The sequence below is a fragment of the Meles meles genome, chromosome 19 (assembly GCF_922984935.1).
Source record: "Meles meles chromosome 19, mMelMel3.1 paternal haplotype, whole genome shotgun sequence".
Lineage (NCBI taxonomy): Eukaryota > Metazoa > Chordata > Mammalia > Carnivora > Mustelidae > Meles > Meles meles.
Genome location: NC_060084.1, coordinates 45137981 through 45150579, shown reverse-complemented (window position 1 = coordinate 45150579; position 12599 = coordinate 45137981). Strand labels below are relative to the sequence as shown.

At 50.9% G+C, this 12599-nt stretch overlaps 1 protein-coding gene across 1 annotated transcript; it reads left to right on the top strand.

Annotated features, from left to right (window-relative positions):
* Positions 1-1572: 1572 nt before the first annotated feature.
* ECH1 (enoyl-CoA hydratase 1) lies at positions 1573-11625 on the top strand. Its single transcript, XM_045987328.1, has 10 exons — positions 1573-1723; positions 2144-2351; positions 2496-2584; positions 9170-9294; positions 9389-9437; positions 9657-9721; positions 10474-10544; positions 10633-10704; positions 10980-11130; positions 11314-11625. The coding sequence occupies exons 1-10, from the start codon at positions 1672-1674 to the stop codon at positions 11416-11418; spliced, it is 987 nt and encodes a 328-aa protein (XP_045843284.1). The 5' UTR covers positions 1573-1671; the 3' UTR covers positions 11419-11625.
* Positions 11626-12599: the final 974 nt, after the last annotated feature.

Below are 12599 nucleotides of genomic sequence, written 5' to 3'. Positions count from 1 at the left end.
GATCTCAGGTCCCTGGGATCGAGCCCTGCATTGGGGTCTCTGCTCAGGGGAGAGCCTTCTTCCCCCTCTCTCTCTGCCTCTCTGCCTACTTATGATCTCTGTCAAATAAAATCTTAAAAAAACAAAACTTGGCGCCTGGGTGGCTCAGTGTATTGGGCCGCTGCCTTTGGCTCAGGTCGTGATCTCAGGGTCCTGGGATCGAGCCCCGCATCGGGCTCTCTGCTCCGCGGGGAGCCTGCTTCCTCCTCTCTCTCTGCCTGCCTCTCTGCCTACTTGTGATCTCTCTGTGTGTCAAATAAATAAATAAAATCTTTGAAAAAAAAAAACAACTTAGAAAAAACCCACTTGAATTTATTGTGAAGTTTTTGAACTCGGATTATTCACATCTGAAGTCACATGGCATTTATGGAATGAAGAAACTGATTCGCCAGGGCAAGTTTCAAACAACCTCTGGAAAGGAGAAACAAGAGTCGCCTTACAGCTAAACCTATAAATTCTCTAGGATTTGTTTTCAAGCCAGTCATGGGCGTAAGAAAATATTCCTATTTTTGCCTCCCAGCACCCAGTTTTCATCCCTTGTCAGCAGTTTTGAATCTCCTTCCAGATATCCTCTATTTATGTACTATATTCTATGTACAAACAGCCATATGTAACCATCTTTTTTACACCAACAGATCATGTTAAATGTACATCCTTCACTTCTCTTCGGGCACCTGGCTGGCTTAATTGGTAGAGAGTGTGACTTTGGATCTTGGGGTTGGGTTGGGAGTTTGAGAAATTTAAAATTGTTCCTCTCATGTGTTGGCGTCTACACAGTGGCTTTAGAGCTTCCCATTGTATGGATAACTAAAAACAGCTCTCTGTTGATGTAAGTTACTAGGTCTTTTCCAAAAGAGCTTACTGTCTATGACACAAGAAGGCAAGGTATTTCTTAGAATCCCATTCACTGGAGGCCTCTGTTCACCTTGGTGCACTTCTCCCTAAAGAGCATACTTAAGCAATTTTATGGCACATTCAATGCTCTTGGGTTAACTGGCTTTTTTCAATATAGTTTTATTTTTTAAAGAAATTAGTTTAAGAACGTGAACTTCAGAGCCACAGAAATCCCTTCTTCAGCACTCCTGAAGCCCAGATAACCTTGAGCTAATGACTTTTCCTCCCCCAAGCTCCAGTTTCCTCTGGGCAAAATAAAAATACGACCTCTTGGTGGTGTGAGAATTCAAACATTACACAGAGAGCGCACAATGTTGGCTCTAAAATGTTTTCATTGCCTTACAGGGGTAAACTCAGTACCGGAGAATTTTTTTCTTTTCCGTTAACAAGGTATAAGTGCATGTGACAAAATTCACATTGGTTGCAGTAATTCTGCCATTGTATCTTTCAGCATTTCAGCTGTCTCCAATTTTTCCACCATTATAAAACAGCGCTGTGACGAAATGTCTCGCAACAATAATGGGCCAGGTTCCTGCTGGGGCAAAAGGCACATTGCTAAGCCACGGTCAGCGTACCAGGAAGGGTATTTCCGGTTACCCTTAGTAAAGATGGCGGAAAGACGGGCGTCACCGCTATCAAGCTGCGGCGTCCGTGCCCTCGCCAAACATGGTGGCGTCGTACCCGCCCCCTTGGCTTCTTCCTGTCTCTTGGGTTAGTCCCCCTAGCTACTAGTTTTCGATGGCGGCAGCCATGGTGGTGTCTCGCAGTCTCCGGAGCCTGCTGATACGACGTGAGTCACCTTGACCTCTGGGAAGTCCATTGCTCTGTAGTGCTGTCATAGCCACCTTAGGATGGGGAGACCTGTCCCGGGACCCGGTCTGACCACCTTGACACTGGGGTGCATATGCTCCCAACCAAAGAACTCCTAATTCTGTGAGCCTGTGTCTTACAGTTGGGTTGTTGACAGCTTAGTGTTCCCAGTGTGGGGTCAGTCCCATGATCAAGGGTCTGAAGGAGTCTTCACACTGAGGCCACTGATAAGTGCACTCCTAATCTGAAAGCTTGTATCCCCCCTAACCTGAGGTTTCTTAGGGACCTGCGTTCCCCAGTCTAACATCAGTGAGGGGAAATGTGTGTGCCTTCAGCTCTTGAAAGCACTGTGTCTCCTACCTGGGGTCATCAAAGGCTCTTCTTTCCTTTGTCTCCCCAGGAGTGATGGCTCCCACCCCCCGGTGTCTCAGCCTTAGCCTTCGCCCCATGAGTTCCATTGCTCAAGATGTGGCCTCCACAGCAGCCCCCAGAGATGCACCAGACCACAACTATGAGTCGCTTCGGGTGACAGCTGCTCAGAAACACATCCTGCATGTGCAGCTAAACCGGCCTGAGAAGAGGAATGCCATGAACAGAGCCTTCTGGAGGTAGGACCTGCAGATCACGGAGGCCTGCCTGCAGGAGGAGCCAGGGGCTGAGAGAATGGGTAGGGGTGGAGGGTGGGGGCCAGGTGACACGAGGGCAGGGGATACCCTTCCAAGACACAGCCTTTCTCTTCTTGCCCCTCTCAGAGAGATGGTGGAGTGCTTCAACAAGATAGCACAAGACCCTGACTGTCGGGCTGTGGTGATCTCTGGTGCAGGAAAATTGTTCACTGCAGGTACTGGGTACTCTCCACCCCCGCTTCTACTAGTCTCCCCTGCTTCTGGAAATAGAGCAGTGCTTCTTAACTAGGGTTTCAACCAGCTTCTAACTTCCACTTTTATCTTTTTTTTTTTTTTAATTTAAAGCATTCAAATACCAAAGTGAGTCCAACAGAACATTACAGGATGATGGACTTTGAAGTCTGATCCATGGCCTTGGCCAAGACCCTTAACCTCTCAGTCTGTTTTTTTGTATTTTGGGTGTTTTTTTTTAAAGATTTTATTTATTTGTTTGAGATAGAGAAGATACAGAGGGAGAGGGAGAAACAGCCTCTCCAGTGAGCAAAGAGCCCGAAGTGGGCTCGATCCCAGGACCCTGAGATCATGACCCAAGCCAAAGACAGACACTTAACTGGCTGAGCCACCCAGGCGCCTCTGTTTTTTTTTGTTTTTAAATGTCACTAAAGTGGGGCGCCTGGGTGGCTTAGTAGGTTGAAGCCTCTGCCTTTGGCTCAGGTCATGATCTCAGGGTCCTGGGATCGAGCCCTGCATCGGGCTCTCTGCTCAGCGGGGATCCTGCTTCCCCCTTTCTCTCTGCCTACTTGTGATCTGCGTCTGTCAAATAAGATTTTTTTTTTAAAGATTTTATTTATTTATTTGACAGACAGAGATCTCAAGTAGGCAAAGAGGCAGGCAGAGAGAGAGGAGGAAGCAGGCTCCCCGCTGAGCAGAGAGCCCAATGCGGGGCTCGATCCCAGGACTCTGGGATCATGACCTGAGCCGAAGGCAGAGGATTTAACCCACTGAGCCACCCAGGCACCCCTGTCAAATAAGATTTTAAAAAATAAATAAATGTCACTAAAGTGTACTAAAATAACATGCTTTCATATAATTACTCAACACACACGAACTGATTTCCAATTACATGTCTGTTCAAACTTTTAATTGTCCCACAGGTCTGTTCTTCAGACTGGATCATTTCCATTGACCACATTCACTGAATCCTTTGTCATCTCTATGCTGCTGGGAAGCCCATCTAGAGATTTTTAAAATATCAGATACTGTAGTTTTTGTTTCTCAAATTTCCGTTTGGTTCTTTTTTTGTATTTGCCATTTCTCCTGAGGTTCCATGGCTTGTTACATATCACGAGCATATTTCTCTTTGCGTCATTGTTCTAACCACTGCTTTAAAACTTTTGCCTCCTGATTCCAACATCTGGGTCACCTTGGGGTCAGTCTCAGTGCATTATCTTCTCTCTTGAAAGACTGAGCCTCATTCTTCCGTTTGTTTGCATTTGGACTGTATCCCGGTTATTATGGAAAGATGCTGTGGAAACTCTGGGTGCTATGCTATACCTCCAAAGAATGTTGAGTTTCCTGTTTTAGCAGCTTAGTTGAAATCAGTTTTGTTTTTTTTTTTAAGATTTTATTTATTTATTGGACAGACAGAGATCACAAACAGGCAGAGAGGCAGGCGGGGGGGGGTGGGGGGAAGCAGGTTCCTTGCTGAGCAGAGAGCCCAACGTGGGGCTTGATCCCAGAACCCTGAGATCATGACCCAACCCGAAGGCAGAGGCTCAACACTGAGCCACCCACACACCACTCGAATCAGTTTTTTTTTTTTTAAAGATTTTATTTATTTATTTGACAGAGAGAGAGATCACAAGTAGGCAGAGAGGCAGACAGAGAGAGAGGGGGAAGCAGGCTCCCCGCTGAGCAGAGAGCCCGATGCGGGGCTCAAACCCCAGGACCCTGAGATCACGACCCAAGCTGAAGGCAGAGGCCTCAACCACTAGCCACCCAGGTGCCCCATCGAATCAGCTTTCAGATCTCTTGCTGGGCTGCATGCATGGTTCATGGGTTAACAAGATACTTGGGCAGAGGTTGTCCACAGAATTTGGGGCTCCCCTCTCTGGCTCTCTCTTTTCTGTAATTTTCTCCTCACTTTCCAGCAGCAAGGGTCACCCTGGACTCTCTTTTCTGGTTCTTCAAACACAACTTCCAGTCTCCCCTCAATCTAGAAATTTTAAAAACAGCCAATTCACGGGGCATTTGGGTGGCACTGTCCATTAAGGGTCTGACTCTTGGTTTCAGCTCTGGTCATGATCTCAGGGTCATAAGATCGAGTCCCATGCTGGGGCTCCAAACTCAGTACAGATTCTGCTTGAGATTTCTTTCTGCCTCTCTTTCTGCCCCTTGAGCTCATGCCCTTTCTCCATCCCCCCCCCAAGATAAATAAATGAATCTTTTTTTCTTAAGATTTTCTTAAGAGAGAGTGAGCAAGAGAGAGCACCAGCTGGGGGAGAGCCAGAGGGAGAGGACTCAGTGGTGACTGAGGCAGCCCAGGCCCTGGCGTCATGGAGGTTGCCAGCCCAGTGGGGAAGACACACAGAAAACAATCTATTTCTGGTTGTTTCCCCTGTTAACTTCTTTACGTGTTCCGTGTTTACTTTCTTTTTTTTTTTTTAAGATTTTGTTTATTTATTTCACGGACAGAGATCACAAGTACACAGAGAGGCAGGCAGAGATGGTGGGGGAAGCAGGCTCTCTGCTGAGCAAAGAGCCCGATGTAGGGCTTGATCCCAGGACCCTGGGATCATGACCTGAGCCGAAGGCAGAGGCTTTAACCCACTGAGCCACCCAGGCGCCCCCCGTGTTTACTTTCTACCCCCTCTTCATTCTCCTTTTGTTGATTTTCTTCCTTTGTGCCAGAAAACTCCAGTGCTAGCCCCTTTCTGAGTGCCAGTGACCTAGAAAACAGGCAAGTGGGCCCTGGTTCTCGGCCCTCGTCCTCATGGCGCTTATGCCTGAGAAGCGAAAGATGGGGTTACAATGGTGGTGGTGCCAGGCCTGGGGCCCTCACCTTTCTAGCTCCCGGCTGACCTTAGCTGTCTGGTTCCATTTCCAACAGCAAGGCTCTCAAGGCCAGAAAGAAGAAACTCAATGTAATCAGTAGTTCCAACGATAGAACAGAACCACTAATTAAGGACAAAAAAAAAAGAGAGAAGCAGCCCACAGTTATTTAATATCTGCAGAGTGTCTGGACATGGTTCACGTATTAATTAATTCTCCCTGGAGCCCTTCCAGACAAGTGCAGTTATCATCCCCTGTTTTATGTGTGAAGAAACTTGCCTGGTTCTCACAGATGGGAAATGGCAGAGCTGAGATTTTTTTTTTTTTTTTTGGTGAGAGAGAGAGAGAGAGAGAGAATGCTTGTGAGAACAGAAGCAGGACAGAGGGAGAGAGAGAGAATCTCAAGCAGGCTCCCCACTGAGCACAGAGCCCAATGTGGGGCTCAATCTCACTACCCTGAGATCATGACCTGAGCTGAAATCAAGAGTCAGATGCTTAACCGCTTGAGCCCCCCAAGTGCCCCTAAAATGTGTAGGACTTTTGTTGATGTAGCTGTTATTATTTAGAATAATGACTAACGGGACTAGGATTATGAATGAGATCTGGAGCATTTAGAGGCTCCCAGGGGAGCCAGATCGGGGACTTTTTTTTTTCTTTATTTATTTGAGAGAGATGGAGAGAAAGTGCACAAGCATGGGGGGTGGCAGGCAGAGGGTGAAGCAGACTCCCTGCTGAGCAAGGAGCCCTACGTGGGGCTCGATCCGAGGACCCTGAGATCATGACTTGAGCCGAACGAAAGCAGAGAGATGCTTAACTGATGAAGCCACCCAAGCACCCTGAAGTGAGCAGTTCTTACCTGGGAGAGAGGACACCTAGGACCACAGTCTGGTCCCTTATCTCAAGGGGTTGCAAAAGCCGGGTGTGTGTAGGGATGGGTGGGGTGGGTAAACCAGAAAAGCCAGTGAAAGGAGGTGTGGCAAGGTGCCTCGCTGGGTTCTGGGAGCCCCACCACCACCGTGGGTTCCACTGAGTCACACAGGCTTCACAAACATGCTGTGGAAGCTGGCAGATGCTGGTGGGCTGATCTGGGAGGTTCTGGCTTCCGCTGAAATGGGGCGCATAGCAACAGTAACTGTGACGCCAGGACATGACAGGCACGGAGAGAAGCGCCTCTGGGGCTCTGTCTCCTCCAGTCCTTGCATCTCCATTGGCTCTCAGGAGGGTTTTGCCCTCATTTTCTGGAGAAGAAACTCAAGGCCCAGAGGATAAAGTGGCCTGGCCAAGGTCACACAGGGGAGTCCTGTCTTACCGATATTTAATTCATGGAAATTCAGCTCTACCCTGAGCCAGAATTCCTCAGGTCTCTCTTACTTAAACAAGCTGTGGAGGCCAGGGAGCCCCCAGAGGACTGGGGTGTGGCCACATGTGGGAATGGTTTTTCAGGTTTGCCAGATAGCATTGTTCAGAGGCAAAAGGATAAGAATGATTAACCCCAGGAGGAAGAAAATGGTGGATGATTCTGCTCAGAACCCTCTCATAGCAAGATCTCCCTCAGAATAAAAGCCGAAGTCCACCCCCTGGAACATGAGGCCCCACACAGTCTGCCTGGTCACATAGGTCCCCGCCTCCTCCGTGTTCCTCACATGGACCAGGGGCATTCCTACCACAGGGCCTTTGCACTGGCCCTTCCTGACATTTGAAACTCTCTGATCCCAGATATCCCTATAGCTCCCTCCCCCTCCTTCAGATATTTACTCAAAACTCATTTTTTTTCAGGTGTGCCTGAGTGTCTCAGTCAGTTAAGCATCCAACTCTCAGATTTGGCCCAGGTCATGATCTCAGGGTTGTGAGATGGGGCCCCCCCCTCATCAGGCACCATGCTAAGTATGGAGCCTGCTTAAGATTCTCTCCCTCTCCCTCTGCCCCTCCACCTCCCCCATCCCACCCACCCCTGCTCATGCACACACTCTCTCTTTTAAAAAAGTCACTTTTTCAGGGAGATGGCCCCTGACCACCCCATTTTTTTTTTTTAAGATTTATTTATTTTAGAGAGCGAGCAAGGGGGAGGGGCAGAGGGAGAGACAGTCCCAAGCAGATTCCATGCTCAGCGCCCAACCCAGCGCAGGGTGGAATCATAAGACCCTGAGATCTTGACCTGAGCCGAAACCATGAGTCAGTCCCTCAACTGCCTGAGCCCCCCAAATGCCCCCCTGACCACCCCATTTTATACCGCGACAGCCATTGCTACACATACATATCCCAACACACTCCACACCCTGCTGTAATTTTCTTCCAGCACTTGTCAGCACCAGACAAACACTAGGCTTCTGTTCAGGCACTGGGATGCAGTAGTGGACAGAGAGACAGAACTCCACTCCAAGGATTATGAATGAGATCTGGAGCATTTAGAGGTATAGAGAGAGAGCACATGTTGAGAGATATTTAGAGCACATAGAGGTATTTTTAGAGAGAGCTCACATTCTAGAGGGGGAGACAGGCCCTAAATGAGTTAAGCACACAATTATATGATAAGGAGAGGGCAGTGACCAAGATAAGACACAGCGGGAGGTAGAGGGTGAGGGGGCTGCTCCGTAGCCAGGATAGCCTGAGTGGGCCTCCCCAAGGAGGTGACCTTTGAGCTGTGGCCTGATGGATTCAGTCTTCTTTTTTCTTTTTCTTTTTTTTTAAGATTTTATTTATTTATTTATTTGACAGAGAGAGAGCACAAGCAGGTGGGGAGGGGCAGCGGGGAGAGGGAAAAGCAGACTCCCCACTGAGCAGGGAGCCTGATGCGGGGCTTGAACCCAGGACCCTGAGATCATGACCTGAGCTGAAGGCAGACGCTTCACCGACTGAGCCCCCCAGGTGCCCCTGGAGTCAGTCTTCTGACCACCACTGGGGGAGGGACTGTTCTAGGCAGAGAGAGCTGTAGGTAGACGAACAATGCCCTGGGAAGGGACTGTGTGGTCGTGTTGGCACAGCAGTTGGAAGCCCGTGTGTCCACAGCAGCAGGCTGGGAATGGTGCTCATGAGGGCTGGTAAGGTTTTGGCACATATCTCGTATCTTCTTCCAAGTGAGTGAGATGGGAGGGAAGAGAAGGAGGCCCTGACGTGCTCGCTAGTTTGGCTGCGTGTGGGGAACAGTCAGGGCAGGGCTGGGAGCAGGGAGACCAGGGGAAGCTCTTTCAGCCAGAGTACAGATTCCTGGAGAATGATTAGTGGAGGAAAGTTTAGATTTGAGATCGTCTTGCAGTTGGAGCCCACAGAAAGTGCTCCATCTCCAGTCTTCCTGATGAAATGTTACCACGGTGGACTCATGCCCAAACCCTTGTCTCCTCTGCCTCCTGGTGTGATGGTGAAAAGCAGGACCTCTGGAGCCAGTGCATGTTCTGGGCTTAAAATTCCAGTGCCAGTGCTCCCAAGATAGTGTGACCTTGTCGAGCAAGTAAGTTAAAGGTCACATGCCTCAGTTTACCCCCAGTAAAATAGAGATAGTAATAGGACCCACCTCATAGGCCTATAGGGAGGATAAAGTGAGTAATGACCCTATAAATGTTAGCTTTTGTTTATTTCACACCCCATATGCTATCCCTTGCTAGATCCTGCGTGAGCACCTTTCTCCACTGTGGTGGTTTGGGGGTTCGAATCTGCTAAGTCTGAGTTCTGACCTCTAGTTGGGGCAGTGGGGGCAGCAGGGGAAAGGGGTGCGCCTGGGAGGCTATGCGAACCTCCTCATGCCTCCCCACCAGGTATCGACCTTATGGACATGGCTTCGGAAATCCTGCATCCCCAAGGAGATGATGTAGCCCGCACCAGCTGGTACCTCCGTAGCCTCATCAGCAAATACCAAGAGACCTTCAGTGTCATCGAGAAGGTTCTCTGGGGAACTGTTGGGGCACACCCCCCCGAACCCTGTACATCCTTCCTGGACCAGTTCTGACCCCACCCTTCCTGCCCACCCCCTGCAGTGCCCAAAGCCTGTGATCGCTGCCATCCATGGGGCCTGCATTGGTGCAGGTGAGTCTGAGCAACCCACCACCCATCCGGGCACCCGGTGTAGCTGGGCACCCGGTATAGCTGGGTGCCTGTCGGCTGGCTGCTGCCTGTCTGCCTCAGCCAGGGACCTTCAGCCTCAGATCAGCTGCTAGTTAAACCCCGCCCAGAGGCGCAACCCCATCATCTGGGAGGAGGGGCTGGTCTTATGGTTGTTCAATGCCCCTGATCTCCCCCTTGCAGGTGTGGACCTCATCACTGCTTGTGACATCCGGTACTGTGCCCAGGATGCTTTCTTCCAGGTGAAGGTGAGCCCTCCTCCTGTGCTCCTTCCTCAGATCCTGCTTAGAGGTGGGCGATGCGCTGCAGGTGTGGGGCAGGGGTGAGAGTGAGGGTGAGAAGCAAGGGCCCCTTGGAAGAGTTAGTCAGAATTGAGCCTTAAAAAGTAACACTTTGGGGGTGCCTGGTGGGGGGCTCCGTTGGTTAAGCATCCAACTTGATTTTGGCTCAGGGTCATAAGATGGAGCTCCATGCGTCCGGCTCCCCATTCAGTGGGGGGAGTCTGCTTGGGGTTCCCCCTCTCCCCGTGCCGTTCCCCCTGCTCTCTCTCTCTCTCTCAAATAAATAAATACATCTTAAAAAAAAAAAAAAGGCACTTTGGCCATGAAGGAAGGGAAGAATAGGCCATGCAGTCCACGTGGGGTTTGGAGTGAGTAAAGGTATGTGGGTGAGGAGTAAGTTGGGGTTGCCGCTGGGATCAGTGCTGGGGAGGACCCGAGGCAGGATGGAACCTGTAGAGGCAGTGGGGGTCAGACAGGGAGGGCTGGAGGGCTTCCCTCAGGAGATGTGACTAACATCAAGGGGTTGGGAAGGCAGAGGAATTGGGAGGTGGGCTGTGTTCCGGGCTGAAGGATGACAACGAATTGGGGTGTTTGGGGGGCAGTCTCTGAGGTGGGAGTGGGGTCGCTCCAGGAGATGCTGGATTTCATTGGCACTGAGGTTACATGGTGGGAGGCAGTATTGGGCACAAACTGAGTCCTGACATCATGGCTCCCCCCAGGAGGTGGACATAGGTTTGGCGGCTGACGTGGGAACGCTGCAGAGACTGCCCAAAGTCATCGGAAACCAGAGGTGGGTGGAGGAGCCAGGGAGGGGACTGCAGCGCATCTCCTGGATCCAGGATGACTGCGGTCCCCTGACTCGCCCTGCCCTCTTGCAGCCTGGTCAACGAGCTGGCCTTCACTTGCCGCAAGATGATGGCTGATGAGGCCCTGAGCAGTGGGCTGGTCAGGTAGGAGACGCGGCCTGTGCTGGTTCAGAGTTCAGGGGCAACGTGGGCTGGGCTTTTTGGGTCCGGGTATATCCTCATGGGATTACATGGGGGCTGACTTTATCTGGGTGGTCAACTCTTCAAGCTGCAGTCCAGTGCCCTGCTCTGATTGGTTCATTTCACTGGGCGGTTTTCTGCTTTCTGCTGTGATTGGCCACTTACTCATGGGGGACGAGACTCCTTGGCAGACGGCCGCCTCCCCGCTGTCCCCCACGACGGATTCCCTTCATCCGCAGCCGGGTGTTCCCAGACGAGGTGCAGATGCTTGATGCGGCCTTCACGCTGGCGGCCGAGATTTCCACCAAGAGCCCCGTGGCAGTACAGAGCACCAAGATCAACCTGGTCTACTCCCGCAACCATTCGGTGGCCGAGGGCCTCAATTACGCGGTAAGGCTTTGCGCCCAGCCAATCACAGCCCTTCTCTGGTCCCAGAGCGACCAATCAGGGCCCAGCAACCATTCTGCAGGCCTTGTCCTCTGATTGGTGCGCTGCTTTCTCTTCCCTGTTTTTCATTGGTCCAATCCCAACCTTTCCCCGCCCCTGCCATTGCCCTCCGTTCTCTTCATCCAGGCCACCTGGAATATGAGCATGCTGCAAACGCAGGACATCGTTAAGTCTGTCCAGGCTGCAATGGAGAAGCAGGAACTGAAGAACGTCACCTTCTCCAAGCTCTGAGAGCCACCGAGGCCCAGGGCCTGGCTGCCTCCCACCTCACGCCCATTTCCTCATCCCCAGAGAAGGAGAGTTAGTAAAGATGGTAGCCTGGTGCCTTCTCCCTTGATCTCCCAGTTTGTAACCTAACTCTGATTTCCTCATATCCAGGGCCTTATCTTCACCCGAACAATAAAGCAACTTAACAATAAAGCAATTTAACGAACCGAACCCGGTGTCTTCACTGAAAAGAGCAGAGGCAGAAAGGAGCTGCGACGTCTCCCAGGACCGCAGCTGCTCAGAAGGTTGGGGATGGAGATTTGACCAATGGGCACAGGAGCCGTGCAGACGAAGCCCATTCAAAGCTGGCGGTGGGCGGACCAGGGCCCATAAAAAGTCTGGCAGCTGCCTCCCGGCCGGAAGGCTCCAGATGGTCTCCCTGCCTGCTCCAGGAATGAGGGCGGTGTTCACCCTGCCTGGCACCCACTCATTGCACAGCCTGGTGGGAGCTGATGCCCGAGTCTGGCTAGAGTTCCACTGCTACCCAGTCTTGGGCCAACTGCTTCATTTCTTTTTCTTTCCTTTTTTTTTTTTTTTAAGTAGGCCCCAGGCTCAAGGTGGGGCTTGAACTCACCAACCTGAGATTAGGGGGTCACGTGCTCTACCAGCTGAGCCAGCCGGGCACCCCTGCCTCATGTCTTTAAACTTCAGGTTTTTGTGTCCATATATAATCCGAACCTCCTGGGCTTATGTTTGGAATGAGTGCAAGAGGCCAAGGATTAATTTAGTGCCTTCTGCATGCCAAGTTCTGTTCTGCGCATTTATTATCTTAGTGATTCCTTTCCTGGCTTCTATGAGGTTAGTACTACTAGAATCCCCATTTTTCAGAAGGGCAAATGGGGAAATTGAGGCTAAGGTACTGAGCCAAGACGAAACAGCCAGGAGGTGGTCGGGGCAAGATTTGAACCCAGAACCTCTGGCTCCAGAAATGATGACCTAAACCACTATACCTACAATCTAATGTACGTGGATTGGACATGTAGTGGGCATGCAATAAGTGCGGGCCCTTTCCCAGTTCCTAGGGCTGTCCAGAGCACCTGCCCCTCCCTGCTTTCACTTCCTTCCATTGCCCATATGTCGTGGGCCACTCCTGCAGTCTTGCCCTGCCCAGCCCTCCTGGTCGTACCCTCCCTCTGTTAACAAAG

Excerpts from the sequence above, each read along its gene's own strand:
- ECH1 (XM_045987328.1), top strand. The coding sequence starts at position 1,672 with ATGGCGGCAGCCATGGTGGTGTCTCGCAGTCTCCGGAGCCTGCTGATA. Across the intron at positions 2,352-2,495 it reads ATGAACAGAGCCTTCTGGAG|AGAGATGGTGGAGTGCTTCA; the intron begins GTAGGACCTGCA and ends TGCCCCTCTCAG. Across the intron at positions 9,722-10,473 it reads ATGCTTTCTTCCAGGTGAAG|GAGGTGGACATAGGTTTGGC; the intron begins GTGAGCCCTCCT and ends GGCTCCCCCCAG.